Below are 19,553 nucleotides of genomic sequence, written 5' to 3'. Positions count from 1 at the left end.
TCATCTTCTTTATCATAAAAGAAAGGCCTCTGACAGCCCACAGCTCTTACTGTTTTTCTTGTTGCATAATCAAAGGCTACACATGCTTACACATGAATCTTAAAGGCTGTCACGTTTCACAAATTAAAATTCTGCTATAATAATGAAGAACACTCATCTGTTTGTTCAAAGACAGTTTGGCACCATGAAAGCTAAACACATTCTCAACATCTAAACCCAACTGCTTGCTGCTGCTTGAGCTGAGTGTCTGTACATGTGTTTTTTTTTTTTTTTTTTTTCTCAGTGGTAAGTGGGATGAAATTATTGTAGCTCTCTGTTCTTTTTCTCCACAGTCATGGCGGGCTGCGCCTCCAGCGTCAAACTTCTCTGTGACAGCGGAGCAGCTGTGAATGCCACTGATTTTGTGAGAATTGCTTTTGCTCTTTATTTTGCAGAGTTTCGATGAAAAAGCCTGAGACGTTTTGTCCTTGTGTTTAGTTGCCTGTGTAGAAAAGCAGCTCTGTCTGCTTGCTGTTGAATATCTGCTACCTTGTATTAAACTGCATGTAAGGTCAGGTTGACCTAGTTCACATAAATGAATGCTGTTTATGTCCTTTTAGGTGAGACTCTTTCAGATTAGACCTGTATCTATATAGATATATATATTTTTTTCTCTAGGATGGTAGGACACCTCTGGTTCTGGCAACCCAGATGTGCCATCCACGCATTTGTCAGCTGTTACTGGAGCGAGGAGCTGATATTATGGTCCGGGACAAACAAAACAAGTAAGAGACAGCACCCCCGATAGTTTGTGCATTTGATCTTAGTAAGTGGCCCTGGTAGATCAGTTTTAATACAAAAGGGGATCCAACGAGGCACCTAACACCTAATAAAGTGTCTGGTGAGTGTAGTTTCAGTGTTTGATAGTGAACAGTAACAAAAGTCAGCACTTACACAAAATGATGAGGAAAAGTTGGAGAAAAAAGATGCTAATGTTTCATCCTTCATCAGATCAGCTGTGTGTTAGGCATTGAAAGATTAACAGAAATTATGGCTTAGTTTTAAATATTGAAGGAGTGTCATGATTTCATGTATTTTATATAAGCAAAAATTAATTTGTCATTTCATCATAAGTGTTGGCTGGTTAATTTGTGGTTGCTCTGCCATCTTTGTAACACAAATCCATTAAAAAAGAATGAAATTGACCAATAAAATCCTTTGATGTGGTCACACTGAGTAGTAATAAAGTGAATTGAATGTTTTGGGGTTTTTTTCTGTTGCCACATGTTTTGTTTTGAGAGCCTCATGTTCAATGACAGTTGTTTCTGAGATAATTTGTCCAGTTTCTTTATTAAAAACTGTGCGTGCTGTCTTCAGGACAGCGCTGATCCTCGGCTGCGAGTTCAGCTGTAAGGACGCAGTGGAGGTGTTGCTGAAGAGCGGCGCTGATGTGAAGGCCGTGGACGGCTTGGGTCACGATGCGTACCACTACACTCGCTTCAGCAAGGACCCGGAGCTCATGACGATGGTCAGGAGTTACCTCGAAAAAGCCAACAGAGGTCAGACAGCAGAACATAAAAGAACCCTTTGTAGCTATTTGTTTGGAATAAATACAGCAAAAACTCACCAGACTAATGAATAACAAAAGTGTGATGCTTCATAACATGAAACACATCATTATGACAGTTCTGAAATCCTTTTTCACATCACCAGTTTATCTACAATATGAAAGATGAATTTTATATGAAGACCAACAAATGTGCAACTTCAACTTGAGCTCTTTAGACTACGTGACAGAATTGTTTTTTTTACATTAATGCCAAGATGCTTTTTTTACTTTAGTTATACATTTCTGTATGAGTATTTAAATATTCAAACCAAATCCTGTGTTTTTATTCTAAAACACAGTTATTCCCATCAGCTGCAGTCTTGACTTTCACAGCCGTTTCCTTTTGTCTTCCTTGGTTGTGCTCTCTGTATTGAATGTGTTGCTGTCTTAATTACAAATGGTTGAAAAATGAAATCTCACCTTCCTGTTTTCTTGTGTTACAGATAAAGAAGCCGCAAAGATAGAACAGTGGAAGCGACAGGTAATGCTGCAACACGCTTCACCTCATCATTAAATCTCACCACGTCTGATATTCTCCACACTTTGCTCATTTTATCTTGGTGACATGGAGCCTTAACAGGAACAGTGATGAGATGACGTTCTGTATGTGTTAAAAGATGAGCAGTCAGAGCTGCTGACATCATCTCAGAATAATTTCCATTGTTGTAACTTCACCCTCTCCTGCCAAACATTTTCTTTGGCGGTGTCCAGCACACCGTTTTTATATATCAGGCTACGTATCTCTGCTCAGTTATACAACGCTGCCATCTAGTGCTTAAAAGCTAGAGTTGTTCCATGTGATTTCATGGCCTGTTGTAGTGTTAAAATAAGATCCTGTCTTATCCTCAGCATTCAGTGGAGAGATCAGAGGCAGCTGAGGTTAACAGAAGGGACCAGATCATACATGTAAGTGCTGTATAACATCAACTTCCTGCTTCCACGGTACATTCATGCTTTTTTTTTTTTGGTTATGTTTTGGTTTTAAATTTGACAGTTTAAAGTGTTTGTTCATTTGTTTGTTTTTTGTTATTCAGGATCTGGAAAGGCAGAATGAGACTCTGCAGGAGGGCCTCAGGAAGTACCAACAGGAGCAGAAAGCTCTCTCAGATAAAGTCAAGATGCTACAGCAACAGCTCGCACAGGTAAATCCAGGTTAATTTATTCCCACAGTGGCAGAGCCGCTGTGTAGAACAGTACAGTAAAGCCCTCCAGGTGTCTGGCTTGCTTTGTTCACTGCACCTGGCAGATGGTTCTGAGGGTCCTCCTTAGGGTTGAAATGATGGATTTAAGTGAAATATAATAATAAAAGTTCAGCTGAGTCGCGCTGCTTTGCCTTAATATCAGCCTCATTTTCTTTTAACATAATAACTATAATTCAGGAAATCATTTTCTAACTGTAGGTGTTGAGGAGGCAGAGACTGCTTATAATAAAAAAAACTTAGTGAGTGTGATAGATTCCTCACTGTTAGGTGCCAGAACAATTTTCAATGTACAGAAGGATGAGGAAATTCAATTAAATGAAATTCAGTTAAATGACATCAACTGATATATTATTATTAATTTCTCATTTGAATTGACTTATAATCCTTTTTCATCTGCAGGAAAAAGTGGCCATAGAAAACTCTCAGAAAGAGGTATGAAACAAAAATAATCGCTTGCTCCTGCTGGTATCTTTTATCCCCCCATTTTTTTTTTTTTTAAATTTATGTAAGACTAGATGCAGACAGCTGTCAATTTGGCATTTTTGCATATTTACCAACATTCATTCTGTCTTTTCTTGACTCATAGCTTTGCTTCTTCTTCTTCTTCTTTTTAAAATAACGAATCAGAAGGAGCAGTTGAAGATGTTACTCAGCGCTAAAGAAAAAGAGGAAGGAGCTCGAGGCCAGGAGACTGTAAAGGTCCAGCTCCGGAGTACTTTGGTTAGTTATGCATGTGTAGTTTTTTCTTCAAGGTAATCCTGAGGAAAGTTAAATATTTTAGGAAGTTTAATAGGTGCATGTAGCTGCACCGATGCGCTGCTGTATTACAGCAGTATTGTTTGCTTAGTGCTACAGCAGTTTTATATATTTTGTATAAATGGTCTCTTTATTTGTAATGAATTTACGATTCATTGAGTAACTTGATTATTAAAAAATCCACGACGCAAACCTTCATTTAGACTCTGTAGCGCTCAGTTGTCACCATGTCAGCGTGAGCGTTTCAGCCACATTTATGACTAAAAATAGGCCTGCAATGGAAAGTGAAAAGTATTACAACACTATCACTCTTTTTGTTGAAAAACTGAGGACTACAGTTGGATAGCACAACAGCTGCAGTGACAATGATGCTGTCACAGTTTGACGTGGAGCTGGTGTCTGTCTACACACACGGCAAAGAGGCGGCGCCGTTACCATTATTGCTAATTAATATGACCAAAATATTTCTTATCATATTAATCCACTGAATACTCGATTACTAAAATAATCGATAGCTGCAGCCCTAAATGAATTGGTGTCTGTGTTTTCACAGGGGGAGTACTCTGGGCAGTCTGTTATCAAAGGTTAGCTTCCTGCTGTTTTTGGATCATGAAGAGAAGTTTAATACCATAATTTCATACTTTAGCAGCAGAGTGTGAGGTGGCTTCAGTTTCATGCTTGTGCATTTTGTCTTGCAGGTAAAGAAAACATTTTGGTGAAACAAGCTCACAGCCTGGATTCTGAGCAGGTATTTCCCCCCCCTCGTGAACAGTCTCATATGTTTTGCATGTGTCTGATGTCTGTGCGTGTCTTTTGTTCATAGTTTGCATCTAAAAAGTTTGAGTTAACAGTGGTGGGGAGGGTAGATATGTGATTTACTTTCTTCTCTTATTGTGCAATAAAAACTTGTACCATATAAGGGTTTCAAAAATGCATTTTGTTGTTGTTTCTGGTCATATTTATTGTTATTTATTGTTTTAGTTTTGTGGTTTTATTTTATTTGTGTTTTATTAGATTTAATTTTGTTTTTGTTTTTTGTTTTATTTACACCTTCCAGTTTCAGTGTCTGAATAAACTTAAGAGTTTCAAGGTCGTAGTTGTACTGTTATGTTGTCCTTGGATCCATTAAATATAAAATGACACTAATATTGTTTGTTGCAGTTATTTCTCACTGAAGAAGTTATCATGACGGGACTAATGGTGGGGTTACTGAATCATTATTCAGAAAGTGATTGGTTTTATTTCAGGCTCTCAGCAGAAGAGAATTATGACTCTTTCACTCAATCATCCTTTGGATGTAATCAGTCTCAAGTGGAAAAAGTACAAATAATAAAATTTTGTACATGACATCACAGTACAGTTTGTGAATGTAATACAATTTTATTTTCTGCACTCCTTATTTAAGTGCCTGGTTTTCTCTAAAAATTACTGTAATAAAATTTGCCACATTTGTTTTGCATTTGTGTCAGTATTTTTATTTTTTATTTTTTCCTCTCCCCAAAGATGCTCAGGAATCCTCCCATGTCACATTCACCGCCCCGATCTCTGGAGAAGAGTCTTCTCGGTGAACTGGACACTCTCCGAAATGAACTCGAGGCAGTAAAGAAAAGACAACAGGCTGCTGAGGAGGAGACGGCACGGCTTCAGTCTGCGCTAAGCCGTAAAACCCGAGAATGCCAGGAGCTGCTCCAGAGCCGAGACACCATCCAGAAACAGGCTGACCAGCAGGTTCAAGAGCTCGAGGAAGCCTTGGGAGACGTCCAGAAACGGATGCTCGACTCTGAGTGCAAGGTCAAGCAGCTGCAAGCCCATGTAGTCGCTGTCAAGGAACATTTAGGAGGCCAGGCGACAGAAGACCTGCGTGCCCAGCTCCAGGATGTCAAGGCCAAGTATGAAGGTGCTTCAGCCGAAGTGGGGCGTGTTCGTAACCGCCTTAAACAGAGTGAGAAGGCCTTGGAGGAGTACAAGAGCAGCGAGAGCCAACTAGCAGCTGAGACTGAGAGGCTGAACCAGGAGCTCAGAGCTCTGACTGCAGAGCGAGATGAACTTGGCGAAACTCTTTTAGAAATGGAAACCCAGCTGAAAGAGGCCCAGACTAAACATGGCAACACCGTACCAGCTGAGAAGTTTGATAACATGAAAAACCTGCTGTCCAATGCAGTTGACGAGAAGGAACGGCAGCTCGCTGAGCTGAGGGAAGACTATGATCGGGTGCTGGAGGAGGTGGCAGAGCTCCATCGAAAGCTGGACGGCCCGTCATCACAGGGAGGCTCTGGTGAGGAGCTACAGCTGCGGGCAGCGCTGGAAGATCAGAACGCTTCACTGAAAAGGAAGCTGGTGGATGTGACTGCCAAAAGCCAGGCTCTGATTCATGAGGTCCAGAAGAGTGAGGAGGAAAAACATATGCTACGAGAGCAACTGGATGAGCTTAACAGCAGGATTGACATGGACTTTATACCCGTACAGAACCACGAGGAAGTCCGGAGGAACATGGTAACAGCTCTGGAGGATCTCGAGGACAAACTTGTGGAAGCCGGTGAGCAATGCGGAAGGGCAGAGGCGCAAGTCCAGCAGCTTCAGACTGAGAGGGCCGCACTGCAGGAGAATATCAGCAGTCTCCACAGCGCGAGTGAGAGACAGCAAAGTGAGACGGACACTCTGAGGTCTCAGAATGCCGACCTGATGAAGAAACTTGAGCTTTTGCAGAAGAGATGTGAAGACAGAGACAGAGAGTGTGTACAGCTGACCGCACAGAGTCAGACTCTGAAACAGAGCTTGGAAGGACAGTATGTTCCCAGGCAGCAGCACGAGCAAGTGAAAATGGAGCTAAGTTCCACCTTAGAGAGTGTTAAAGCTGAGATGTTAAAGTTGGAGACCAGGGAAAAAGAAAGTGGGGAAGAGCTGAAGAATGTGAAAGAAGGAAAAGAAAAGTTGGAAAAAGTCCTGTTGGAGATGAAGAACGACTATATCAGTGTAAAAGACCACAGAGCTATCACAGACAAGCTGAATGCTGCTGTGGTCGAGGCAGAGAATAGAACGAATGAGGTGTCGGCAATGTATGCATTGGCTCAGGAGGAATCAGTTAAGCTTACTCACGAACTGGAGGCCCAGAAGAAAGAACTTGATACCATACAGGAGGCTATTCAGTCCAAGTTTGTGCCACTGACAACAGCTGAGGAGAAAGAAACCTCTTACAGCGTCCAGGTTAAAGAACTGACAGCCAGACTGTTGGAAATGGAACAGAAGTATAACAAAGAAAAGGCTGCCAGAGAGAGCGACAAACAGGAGGAAGAGAAACTAAAAGCTGAGCTGGAGTCTGTTCAGCGGAGACTAGATACTGCTCTGGTTTCCAGTGAAAAGCACAAAGAAAATGAAGAGGCGTTCAAGACTAAATGTGAGGAACTGACCCAGAGTTTGGTCAGCTTAGAGCAGCAGCACAAGGAGGTAACGCTTCAGAAAGATGAAGTCCAAGAGCAGAATGCTCTGTGCAACACTCAAATTCAGAATCTCCAGGAGCGTCTGAAATCAGAGTTGACGCGCATATCGACATACGACACCGAGCTTAAAGCCCTCAGTGATGCCTTCCAGCAAGCTCAGGCTGATTGCATGAAAGCAAGAGAGGCCCAGCAGGTGGAGGCCCAGAAGGCTTGTGCCTTACAGAAAGAAGTACAGGATGTCCACAGGGAACAGGAGACTCAGCTGCAACAGCATGCCGGGGCCAAGGAAGCCCTGGAGGCTGAAGTTGCCAAGCTTTGCCTGGCTCTCCGCGAGGAGGAGGAGAACAACGCCCAGAGGGCTGAAGATGTATCTGCCCTGCAATCAGAGCTCCTTCAAGCCACTCAGGCTCTCGAAGAGATTCGCTGTAAGGAAGACCAAATGAACCAGCTGAAGAAGGAGAAGCAGCAGCTGAAGGAGGAGGCTGCCAGCCTGAGCAACAAGCTACTGAGCTTAGCAGAAGAGCGTGAAAAGGCCCATCAGGAGACAACGAAAGCAAGGGAGGGCGAGAGCAGGGCGAGGACAGAGATGGAGGCCGTCCAGGAGAAGGGCCGCGCCATTGAAAGGGAAATCAGAGAGCTGAAAGAGAGGTACGATGAGTCGCTCACCACCATCTGTGACCTGCAGAAGAGGATTCAGACGTCAGCTGAGCAGACTGAAGCCAAAGATAAGAAGGTGCAAAAAATTCATATTATAATCCCAGTTATTCCTAGTTTCATCATCTGAGCCACTTTTAATACAGGCATGTGTTACGTGGAAGCTAAATGTTAGTGCAACCAATCAAAAATGTGATAATGACCACTGAGACATGTTTGTGTCATTTGTGCCTGCTTTGATTAATCGCAAAAATGATCCTTTAATGTTTGTCTGAATCTTTGTGTGTGTGACACAGATCACAGAGTTGCTGACAGACGTTGAGCGATTGAAGCAGGCGCTGAATGGTCTGTCCCAGCTGGCATACACAAGCAGCGCACCCAATAAGAGACAGACACAGCACATCGAAACGCTCCAAGCCCAGATCAAGAGCCTACAGCAGCAGCTGGCTGTAAGCGCACACACATCACATGCTAAAATATGTGTTATAGAAAAACTGTGTAAATATAGGCTGCCGTATACTTAGTTAGGGTTATTATTTTTGTGTGTGTGTGTGTGTGACTTGATCACAGAATGAATAGAACTGAAAACAAGAACGTGACCTTTAGTAAACGATGGGTGCTGTGAAATAAACCACAGTGTCACTCTCATGTCTTCCTCCTCTCTTTCTGCTTCGTAAGGATGCTGAGAGGCAACACAGAGAGGTGGTTTCAATTTATCGAACGCATCTCCTCAGTGCAGCCCAGGTACGTTTGTCTCAGTCTGTGCTACAGTGAGATTTGTCTGATTTGTCTACTAAAGAAAGTTTGTCTCACTGGTCAAAAAGGCTGATGTGTTAATACAAAATATCAGTAGATGATGGTGCACAAGCTCCTGAATCACAGAGTGATCTCTAATGTAAGTTATTGACAGCAGTGTCCAAATCCAACTTCTGTTTCTCCCACAGGGCCACATGGATGAGGACGTCCAGGCCGCCTTGCTGCAGATCATCCGCATGAGACAGGAGTTTGTGTGTTAAAGCTTCGACACTTGCTGCTACCCGCTGACTCAAATTCACTGTTTTCACATCCCCTGCTGTAAAGTGTTCCTGCTGTGGCCCCTGTGGGCGCCGTGTGTGTGTGTGTGTGTGTCTGTGTCTGCTGACAAATTTCTGCTGACAGGCTGTTAGAAAAAACATTTCTGCTGCATTTTAAGTCTCAGAAGTCTCTAAGCTGGAGATGAATACCAGCAGCCTCTGTAGGTACAAACGTTATTTCAGCCTTCATGGAAACATGGAAAAAAATCAAAACTCAACTTGCATTAAAGTGCAAATGTATCAGTTCACGCCAAATGTAATCGTCTACTTGTATGCAGAAACACTTTGCAGTTGCTGGTACAGTATGAAAAATATATACTATTTCATAAATTTCTATCAAATCTTTTATAAAAGATGCTGCAGATCTGTGCGTTTTTATGCAGCTTTAACACATTATATTCAGTGATGTGAAAGCTATTTGAAAGTGTGCATCCCTTTCAGAGACTACACACACTCCTGAAACACTCAGCTGAACTGTGAACTGGACATACACAAACAGACCACTTTTCACATTCCCGCCTGACTGTCAGCGCTCGTGCAGAATGCTTCCATATTTAACAGCAACATTTGCTTGAGTTTAAAGGGGACGGGTTCACAGTTTTTCAGCTCAGATGCCCAGGTCCACACCGAAGGAGTTACTGGATGCTGTAATCATTCTCCTGCTTTCGGTGCTAAGTTTCTTTTAGTCTGCAAGCTTCTGTAGGCAAGCTTTCTTCTCTTTGGTTTGCATAGAGGGAGTCTGAAAACTCTTTGATGGGGGGCTGCAGCTTGAAGCAGACAAAGAGGACGTGGCTGTTGTACTTGTCATTTTTGAGCTGAGCCATTGGCTTTTGTCTTGTTTTTAAAACGTACTGAAAGCCAGCAGATGGTTTAAGAAGTGATGATACTTTTAGTGCTCTGAGTTAAGTTTACAAAAACAGAGATCCAGCTGAATGATTAGTACTTCCTTTCGGGGGGGGAAAGGCTCATTTTGCCTGCCTGTGTTTCCTTGCGGAGCTGCAGGGAGTGCACAGTAATGCAGTGAAATCACAGTAACATTAGGAAACACTAACTGTGGGCGATGAAGCCTCATAAATATTTGCATTCATTTTTGACTAAAGGTTTTTTCGGGAAGGAATAAATGATAACAGCTCCCAATAAATCAGCGTACAGAGTTGAAAATATGTGAGCCTGTCCTTCAACTTTCACCTCCTTTCTTTGAGTCAGAGTCTTTTTGTGGCACACTTTTTCTTCTTCTTTTTTTTTTTTTTTTTTCCCCTTCTGGAGGTCCAAACTAATCAGATGCCAAAAACCTGAAATGGATCCAAGTCTAAAATCTTGTTGCCGTGGTTGTAGGCAGTTTGAGGCATATTTGGGAGAGTGCTCAGTTATCTCACAGTCCAGTTAAATGAGTCTGCGCACTGGTCATCCTGGATTTTAATCACAGGGGCGTGAAGTGGAGATTTCTTGCTGTGTCCTACAGTTTGCAGTGGCACGTCGTCTTTTTGTTTAAACCAGAGTGTCCTCTAGTGGTCAGACTTGGCAGGCCAAGTTGGTTGAAATTGTAATAATCTCTGCAGACCAGGGGTGGGCAGTTGTTGCTTTTGGAAGCTGTTTATAGCTGCGTGCGTCTACTAGTGACATTTATTAGAAATCTGAGAGAAACTTAAAAATGTGCATAAGAAACTAAAATGGCAAAGCTATCTGCTGCTTTGCATTACTACTTTTTAAACCAAACCTCTTTTTTTTAAAAAAAAAAAAAACAGCTAAAGCTTGAACATATAATTTATGCAGCAGCAGATTTCCAGCTGTCCCAGAGCAAGAGCTGCGTACCCCTGAGCTGACTCTTTGTGGCTCCTGATGGTGTAGTGTGGTGGTGATTGTTGAGCCAGTCTCTTGTGCCTTTACACTGATATATTTTTCATAGCTTTGTACTACTTTAATTACTGTACTACAGTGTGACATTATTCAGCAGGTCTGGAAGTAGAACGGCACAAAACATGTTCAGGTTTGACTGTAGGATACTATTTGATACAAGCAAAGCAGATCCCTTTGTTTATTAGGATGAACTTCCCCTGAACCATTAGTCATCTGAAACACTCCTCTTTACCGCTCAGCTAACACACTTTGTTTTTATATTTAGGACAACAACTGTTTACACCCAACAATTCTTCCTTTACTTTGTTCTGCAGATTTTTTTTTTTTTTTTTAATTATTAACACACAGTTTTGGATATTTTTTTCTTTTCCCTCTACCAATAAAAGACTACAATATGAATCCATTTGAATGTTTAAATGTTACCGTTTAACCAGTCTGTTTAACTGGGTTTTTTTTTCCTTGAGAAGAATAGTTGTTTGTTAATCAGTCATACAAAATCAATAAAAGTGCCTAACATTAGAAAACTACAATGTGTTCAGTGTCTTTTGTCTGAGCTTCTGCAGTGTTAGCAGTGCCAGTAGTGTAGTCCAGGCTGAAATACATCAGTGGCTGTAGGGTGAAGATGTGGTGCAGACAGTCACGCTCCTCGGAGAAGGGATCACTGATCTTTTGGTGGTATTAATCTCAGCACATGTATATTTTCATCTACCATTACGAGCTCATCACTGGTGTTTTTCAATCATTTGTTTAATGACCTGATACCTGTATATCCAGAATTCAAGCACTTTTAAAACCTTGAAAAGTGCTTGAATTTTGGATATACTGCTTGCAACTGCTTGTAATTGTAAAGTGTTTTTTTGTTTTATTTTTGTTAGTTTTTTTTAAATAATAAAAAAAAACTATCTGATTGAATAATTCAATTATGAGATGGAGATGGAAAATGAGTCGGAAAGTCTAAAATGAGCCTGACCTGCACATCCGGATGTGATCTGTCAGTCTGTTTGTGACCCCGCCCCTCCCACAAAGACAGAGTCGCTGTTTTAATGAGTGTTGGCTGGAAAACTGCAAATTCCGAATATAGATAAGACAAGTATGGAATTATATTTAGGTCAAAAGTCACACATGAGAAAAAAAATAATCTGCGCAAATGTCATTCTGCGAGTGCAGGTATTCATGCGTTACAAGTAAATTCAACAACTCGCGTGTGTAGAACTCAGCAGTCGCGCGCACAAAGTAGCATTGCGCACACGAGTGTCTGCTGCTCTCATGAGGAAACTTTACGCAAGTGGAGCTGATTTCTACGCCAGTGAAGAGTATCAGTAGTTACTGTTTTCTGTCAAGTGACCTATTGAAATAATACCATCTTTTTAATGTAATTTAAAATATGTGAAATAATTTTGAGTATGTATGTGTTTGTATAAATATGTATCCTATTGTTAATGTGCTAGAAAATCTTGAAAATGGACCTTGAAAGTGCTTAAAAAGTACTTGAATTGGACCCTGGATAAGGTGTATGAACCCTGTAACACTGAATGTAGCATTAACTTCATTGTAAATTATGGTCAACACTCCAGTCAGAAAGGAGGATTATCTGATTTTCTTATTATCAATTTGTCGGTCACATAATTTGTCAAACAAAGCCACGATGTCCTGAGTTTCTCAGTCAGAGGCATCCCACACTCATCACATGGTTTGAAAATAGTGATCGTGAAAATTTTGCACTGAGTGACATTATTGAGGCCATCTTTTTATACAGTCTTTTGAAAAGGAAAATAATGTAATGCCAGCCTTGTGAGAGGAAACCACACTCCTGCATCTCTTCTGCCTATAAGCCTATAAACCTTTGCCAATTACAGGGCTTTACAGACCAACTCAAGTGACTAGTATAAAGTACTAACTGCATAATTTTGGTTGAAGGAGCTTAGCACAGAGAGGGCGGAGGTGAAGGAATGGAAGCAGTCAGATTTTTCCCCTCTGTTTCTAGATTTCTGCTGTATGAATTTCGCAGTACAGTCGTGCAGAGCTGCTACAGACTGCAGTCTCATCTTGGAAGTCCGTTTTTTACTATTGAAACATGTGGATCTACATAAACCCACAGGTCAGAACTGCTGTGATTATTTTACATGGCAGATTTGTGATTTCGTTTATTTTATTATGTTGAACCAAAAACGTTCCCAGTGCACCGGCCAAGACATTTAAACTGGACGACAGCCGCATGCTCCTTCAACCACACCCGCTCAGTGCGATGAAGCGTTTTGTGGCTGAACTTTAATGCTGCTCATTTAACCATGAACAGTTGCTGTAACAAAAAAAGGTGCCACTTTTTTTTTTTAGGTGCTGAAGTCTGTGTGCTTTTATCTCCACACACTTCCTTTGTGGGAGCAGCCCACTTCATGTGGTTTCACTTTAAGCACAATCAACCCAGGAATGAGAGAGCGAGTAGCTCTCTGGCACACAGTGCTCACTTTTATCTTTCAGCCTGTGCCTCTATTGATTTGTCTGTTGCTCTTTTTTTATTCTCTTCATAAGATTTATTTTTCATTAGAGCTCTTTTCAGCAGGATGTTGAGAACTGAGGTCAGGGCCATATCAGTTATCTCAGTTTAGATATATTCATGCGCAGGGGGAATTTTTCATTTAATGTGGTTGAAGGGGGGGGGGGGGGGGGGGGGGGGTTGCCTTTGAAAATAATCAAGGTTAGTAATACTGAAAAAAATACTACCTTCAAGCAGAGCCCTGAGTTTATGACTGAGGGCTAATCCATACATTATCCTATCCCCTTTTTACACAAACACGCACATGCACACACACCATCTAATTGATACAAGCCTTGTCCTGGGTTTGATTTCTTTGAGAAAAGCTTGCTGGTTTCAAGTGGCAGCCCAGCCTCCTCTCTCCTCCTCCTCCTTCCTCAGTTTTATGACTCTCTTTCTTGCGGTCTGCACTGAATAAGCTGTTCTCAGCAATTATGGCAAATACAGTTCAATCTGTTGGTAGATCTCTCTTTAATCTCATTTCCAGAGTCCTAATCAGTCCCATACATCCACTTGTGGCGTTTGGTTAACCATTGTAACCCCTTTTCCCCACCGCAAAGAATCCCATCTTTATAAAATTCGTCATCCCCTGAAGGATCAGAGGCATTATTTATGTTGGACTGAGCCCCGGCCGTCCACTGCATGCCTCATGAGTGCTGTTCTGACTGAGGAGCCAGGCGGGTGGTTATATACACATCAAATACATGCCCACGTCTTTGCTTGGAGTCTCCTGGGCTGTCATGAACGTTTGTTATCTCACGCAGCAGTCTTCCACCTCAGCGGCTGCTCCTTTCTCCTCCCGACACTTGTTCCCCGGAGGAGCTGCTGCGCTTTGTCAGCCATACAGAACCTCAGAAGGCCTCTCCTCCTGCCTTACAGGAATCGTGATAACTTTTGTTGTGACTACCCCACATGTTAAATGCTTTCACTTTGATCATGTGGTTATTGTTGTGCGTCTTCTCTTACAAAGACAGATTAAATCATTTACTCAGCCTGCAAGGGCAGCATGGTGGTGGAGTGGTTAGTGCTGCTGCCTCACAGCAAAAAGGTCATGGGTTCAAAGCTGCCTGCTGGGGACCCCTTGGAGCACAGGGAGAACATGCAAACCCACACAGAGTTTGCATGTTTCTCATATGCTTGTCTGGTTAGACATGCAAGTTAGGTTTGCCAGTGCTTTTAAACTGATCATAGGTACAGATAGTTTTCTGTGTACCCTGCCTTTCACCCTGTGACCGCATGGATAGGCTCCAGCCCCCCATGATAAGTGGAAGAAGGTGGATTCAAGCCTACAAATGCCTGGAGCAAAGACAAGAAATGGGTCTGAGAGGCCTGGTAAACTCACTTCTTTAAGACTAAAGGCCCCTGCATTTTTTAAAATTTTCTGACTTGTAGTTTTCATTACTTGTTGGCTGCTTACTGGATTTTCTTTAGCTCTCTCTGGAGCCACAAAAAGTCTCATATACAGTGGTGCCTTCCAAGACTCTGAGGCGTAAAATCAGTGGAGTTCCCCTTGAAGTACAATACAGATGGCACGCTTTATTGGCTGTTTTGTTCAAGTTTCCCACAAAAAAATAAAATAAAAAAAAGCAACTTGTAATCTTCCACTGGAAAACTACCAAGCATAGAGTTTCTCACTTAATTTTTTGGTACTTTACACATGAAAATCCATCATGTGAGATAAATCTAATACATGTAAATATTGAAGAACCAGGATCTCTCTTTAAATCAAATCCACAAGAAGACCCACAGGGGCTGCCATTACTCATCATCAGTGGTGCAGTCACTAGGGAACACGTCATATAACCAGCACGGTTTTAACCACAGTATGTTGCAATATCTGGTGACTTGTTGAGAGCATATTTCACCTCTCATCCTGTGACAGCTGGGATGGACTACAGCCCCGCGTAAATTGGAGGTTAAGAAACTGGATGCATAGATGTACAATGCAGGGTTGCTTGTTGCCTTCAGGGTTTCATTTTTTGGGTTTCACTTGCTGATATCAGGGGTGCAAATACCCTCCACAGTTTGCGAGTAATGAAATTTTGTTAAAACATGCTGAGCTCCCGGTGTTTCCCCAGGGCAGCTGCTCCCTTTCCCAGTCATCCAGCTCTCCTTTCCTACTGACTCACATCCACCACCCCACCCCCCCCTTCCTGCAGTTTTACCTTTTGTCTCCCATCCTTCCTTTCTGGTTAATTCCACAGGTCAGGTCAGTCAAGAGGTCTATGCCGTATTTGTCTTCCTGGTGTAATTGCTAACTATTTCTCTGTCACTAATAGGCCATTACTCAGGCAGCTTGCGAGGCTACACTGAGGCCAGTGAACACGAGGCCAGGGGCCCCACTTTTTTTTTCTCATTAGTCCCTTGAGGAACTGGACTCTTCTTGGCTCCAGGCCGAGACAGGCGAGGCCCCTTTAATGTTTTTGCAGAGCTCCAAAGCACTTTGTTGCCTCAATAAAGTTCATTTATGGGATAATAAGGCTCTGGAGGACACATGGTGCTGATTTGAGCTGAATGGTTTCAGCATGGCTCACATTCCCCCCAAACCAGCTCCCTTGTCTTGCTGGCCTGCTCTCCATCTTTTTCTTTTATTTCATCTTGTTTCTTTTTCTTGCTTCTCACCTTTCTCTCATTCCTCACCTCACATCCGTCCATACATTTTATCCACCGTCATTTATTATTGTCCTTTATAATACTTTGGCAGTGCGGCGGCCTGATCCTAAAATGACCTGGGACTTACACACCTGGGAATGAGTAGCAGCGAGGGGGCAGGAGGCCCTCTCATTTCCCAGGATTTATTCCAGAGCTTTGAGGAAGAAGGTTGTGAGGGTAGATGAGGGAAGAGAGGCGATGGGTGGAATGAAAAAAAAAAAAAAACCCTGGCAAAAGGACCAGGTCTTACATGCCAAGGCTGCACCAGAGCCAACCACCATGGACCTTTCCTGTATCAAAGGTGTGGGATCCATGCGATAAAACAGAATCCTGTGCTCTGTGGACGGGTTAAAAAAAAAACATCCTGCACAGATAGATTAGAAACAGGCTCAGCCTCCTCTTCTATTCATCCCTTTGGTTATTACACACAAGGCTTACGTGAGTGTTGGCCATCTTTCCCTGAAATCCAGTAAGGACATTGTACACCCCTGCCTGCTAAACGGTTTCATCTGAGTTCAGTGTTTTTCTTTTTCCCTCATTAGTAGTTGGTTAACCACTAATGCTCAGTGTATCTGCTCAGCTTTTCTTCCTCCCTCTATTGAGTTAGCAAGAAACAGATGGGGCCCCAAATCCCCCCCCCCCCTTTCTGACTGTCATCCTTCCCACCACTTCTTTTACAATAATCTCTCCCTCTCAAACGGAAAATCGCCCCAGTTTTGCATGTCTGCTCGTGGTGCAACGAATGAGACGCCGTATGTGGTTTAATAGGATAAGGCTTTTTTTTTGGGGGGGGGGGGGGGGGGGGGGGGGTTGCTTGGTGCTTGGAAACATAGTTGAGGCCACCCCTGTCTGCTTCAGTCATCATAGAAACATTGGCTTATAAGCCTGAGGGTGTTAGTGCGAGCTTGTTAGTGTGGTTAGGAGCGGCCGTGTTTGACTGCATGATGAAGACTGGATGAAAAGCTGCGAGCCTGGAAGACTGGCGCTTATTTTGATGTTGGCGTTTGGGAGCTGCTCCATTTTTCAGTTGCGGTATCTTGGGATGGCACGCTGGTTGGGTAGCCAGTTCAGCTGAAACAGACCGCTGACACGAAAGGCTCATTGCATGTCATAACTATTATATATTTCTCATGTATAAGACTTTGTGATAGTCGTGTGACTATTTAGACTTTGACATTCCTGCAGCACCACTCTGGGAAAAAGTTCAACAGCCTTTTGGCACTGCGAACACCAGGACCGGAGCCTGATTATAAAAGATGGATGTAGGGTTAAGCTCTGAGAAGCCACAGAAAGGCCTTAACCCTGCAATCTTATGGCAGCTCCTCTGGTACTAAAAAACAACTCTTATTGTATATAATTCTGAGAGGAAATGAACCTTCTTCTCACTTGACTGATTACCTCAGTGAACATTTTCCAGTTGCTGGTTTCAAGTCGTACTTAATACAACATGATGTTCATTATGGTCCCATTTAGAAACAGCCAATAAGAGAGGGTATGCTTTTGATTGAAGAGCCACTACCACATGAGCATGCAGTGTCCCCAACATCACAGTTGGATCCACCCATAGACTGTATATAAAAGATAGACGTGCCACCATAACCTGTGGTTAGTGAAGCCTGAAGCTGAGCAGTTTGGTTGTCACCATTTTGATGTTTAGTAACCAAATGGCAAGAGCTAAGGCTGGATCTGCCTGTGAACGTTAGAAAATAAACAGCATGTTGTGATCAGTAAGACTTAAAATTAGCATCTGAGACTCATTAGGAAAGTGTTTGTTGAGGTCACAGATGAGCAGGTGAGGAGATTTAAGGCACTTTAGCATAGGCTTCACTTTTCAGGCCTGAAAGCTACGACCATCCTTTATATACAGTCTGTGGATTCAGATCTCTAGCGCATGATGTCTGGGGTTTTTTTTTCCTTAAAAAAAGATGGCTTGGGGCACCAGTTTAGCTCACTGGTTGAGCAGGCAGTGGTCCGAGTTTGAGTCGGACCTGCGGGTCCTCCCACGCTCTCTGTTTCCTGTCTACTCTTCACTGCTGAAATATCAAATAAAGGCAAAGAGCCCTAAAATAAATAAATCAATAAAAAAGATTGCTAGGGTTCAGTTTGAGGGTTATGGATGACGGCCATTTGATGCCAATGGCCGACCACTTGATGTAGAATGACCTCAAGTGAGTGAAAATAAGTGATTTGCTGCAAAACCACAGTTTTGCTTATTAAATTTAACTAACAAGGCAAAACATGTATTAGTGACCTTTTTATGCACTGTTTCTGCTCCTACATGTGCTAAGCCACACTAGCACTAGCACACCTTTTTATCTGTTTCACAAAAAGTGACTAAAAGTTTTACGAGGGTTATATGTTGGATTAGGCATAGATTTAAAAAAAAAAAAAAAAATCACCTGTTCTTAAAGTGACTGAGCAGCAGTTGCTGTTTTCATTTTAAAGACTAATTTAGAGCATCCAGTTCTTGATGATGATGTAGTGGCTCAGAGGGTTCATTTCCTCAACAGAGCTTGGATTCAGTAGCGAGGAGGTCAAAAGGTGAAACACTCAAAACCTCCTTCCTGTTGGAGCAGGGGTTTTAGTTGCTGAGTTATTGTCATGCTGGATCATAGATATTAACTGAGTCTGGTTTCAAATCAGTTTTATAGGACGGAGCTGGTGGTTAAGAGCTGAACAACTTATACAAGGCCATATTGTCACACCACCTAATTAGACACTTAAAAGGAAACCCTTTTCTCGGGGCAGGAGTTCACAAGATGTAAACAGGCTGTAAAACAGAGACATCTGCATTCACTTTTCTTTTCCCTCCACATTTGGTAATCTTTAGTCTACACAGCTCAGAATTAAAAAGCAAAGCAAATGTTTGGGGTTTTTTTGTTTGTTTTTTTAAAAAACTTTTGCACTCTTGATTGGAGTTGTAACAGATAATATGTTAACACCTAATGTGCATAACTAATCACAGGGACTTAGACTACCTGTGATCTCATACCAACCATATAATGATTTCATAAACTATGCTGCATTGTTATTCAATAAACTGACAACTGGATACAAATTAGCTCCAACTCACCTTCTATCAAGTGAGCCCACTGCAGTCTTTATTAGAGGTTTAATAGTTGTGGCAAATAGCTTTATTAATATACAACAATACTCAGCAGATTGCTCATGTGCAGCTTATTTGTAAAAGGCCATTCTCTGTCTTGATTGTATTACTTGTGACACTTCAGGTGCATTTTGGTGATTCCAGCTCTCAATCATGCAAACAGTAGCTTCTTCCCATTCAGCGCGAGCTTTGATCACAGCACTCGGAGCTCAAGGTTGGCTTTGAGGGAACCTTATTTAATTACTGGGCTTTTTTTTTTTTTTTTTTTCACACACAAGTTCAATATTTTAACGCAATGTCTTTAAATTTGTATAAAATCCTTTCTTTCATAGCAGGATATTGAAGTGTTCTGATGGCGACTGCCTCTCTGTGTCTTTGAGCTCAAATGAAAATTCACTGCGATTGGAGGTTTCCCGGCCTTCCACTTTGTAAATCTAGTGGGAAGAGCTCTCATTCACCTGATCAGGGTTGTTTAGTTTTGACAATCTACAGAGAGAGGTATGTGTGACAGAGAAGAGAGCATTTAACAGCAGATGTGTGTGCGCGCGTGTGTGTGTGTTTGCTTAAGCATGCAGGCAACTCGCAGCCCTGACTTTCATGGCCTCACTTCAGAGAGAGCTTTCCCTTGGCAAGATACCTCGCCCTTGGTGAGACCAAAGGGAAATATTTATAAATCATCCGCACAACAAATATTG

At 42.2% G+C, this 19,553-nt stretch overlaps 1 protein-coding gene across 1 annotated transcript in view; it reads left to right on the top strand.

The window, feature by feature from the left end:
• The window catches only part of uacab (uveal autoantigen with coiled-coil domains and ankyrin repeats b), a 44,661-nt gene extending 33,601 nt beyond the window's left edge, over nucleotides 1-11,060 (top strand). The window contains exons 6-19 of the mRNA XM_030726376.1: nucleotides 333-403; nucleotides 658-764; nucleotides 1,357-1,538; nucleotides 2,032-2,069; nucleotides 2,438-2,494; nucleotides 2,623-2,730; nucleotides 3,190-3,222; nucleotides 3,418-3,510; nucleotides 4,100-4,130; nucleotides 4,245-4,294; nucleotides 5,050-7,716; nucleotides 7,934-8,086; nucleotides 8,316-8,381; nucleotides 8,582-11,060. Of these exons, the coding sequence (XP_030582236.1) occupies nucleotides 333-403; nucleotides 658-764; nucleotides 1,357-1,538; nucleotides 2,032-2,069; nucleotides 2,438-2,494; nucleotides 2,623-2,730; nucleotides 3,190-3,222; nucleotides 3,418-3,510; nucleotides 4,100-4,130; nucleotides 4,245-4,294; nucleotides 5,050-7,716; nucleotides 7,934-8,086; nucleotides 8,316-8,381; nucleotides 8,582-8,653 (3,728 nt within the window). The 3' untranslated portion in view covers nucleotides 8,654-11,060. The remainder of the gene's footprint in view (nucleotides 1-332; nucleotides 404-657; nucleotides 765-1,356; nucleotides 1,539-2,031; nucleotides 2,070-2,437; nucleotides 2,495-2,622; nucleotides 2,731-3,189; nucleotides 3,223-3,417; nucleotides 3,511-4,099; nucleotides 4,131-4,244; nucleotides 4,295-5,049; nucleotides 7,717-7,933; nucleotides 8,087-8,315; nucleotides 8,382-8,581) is intronic.
• Nucleotides 11,061-19,553: the final 8,493 nt, after the last annotated feature.

The sequence above is a fragment of the Archocentrus centrarchus genome, chromosome 3 (genome assembly GCF_007364275.1).
Source record: "Archocentrus centrarchus isolate MPI-CPG fArcCen1 chromosome 3, fArcCen1, whole genome shotgun sequence".
Taxonomy (NCBI): domain Eukaryota; kingdom Metazoa; phylum Chordata; class Actinopteri; order Cichliformes; family Cichlidae; genus Archocentrus; species Archocentrus centrarchus.
Note: the sequence above shows the minus strand (reverse complement) of the source record. Positions and strands in the feature narration are given on the sequence as shown.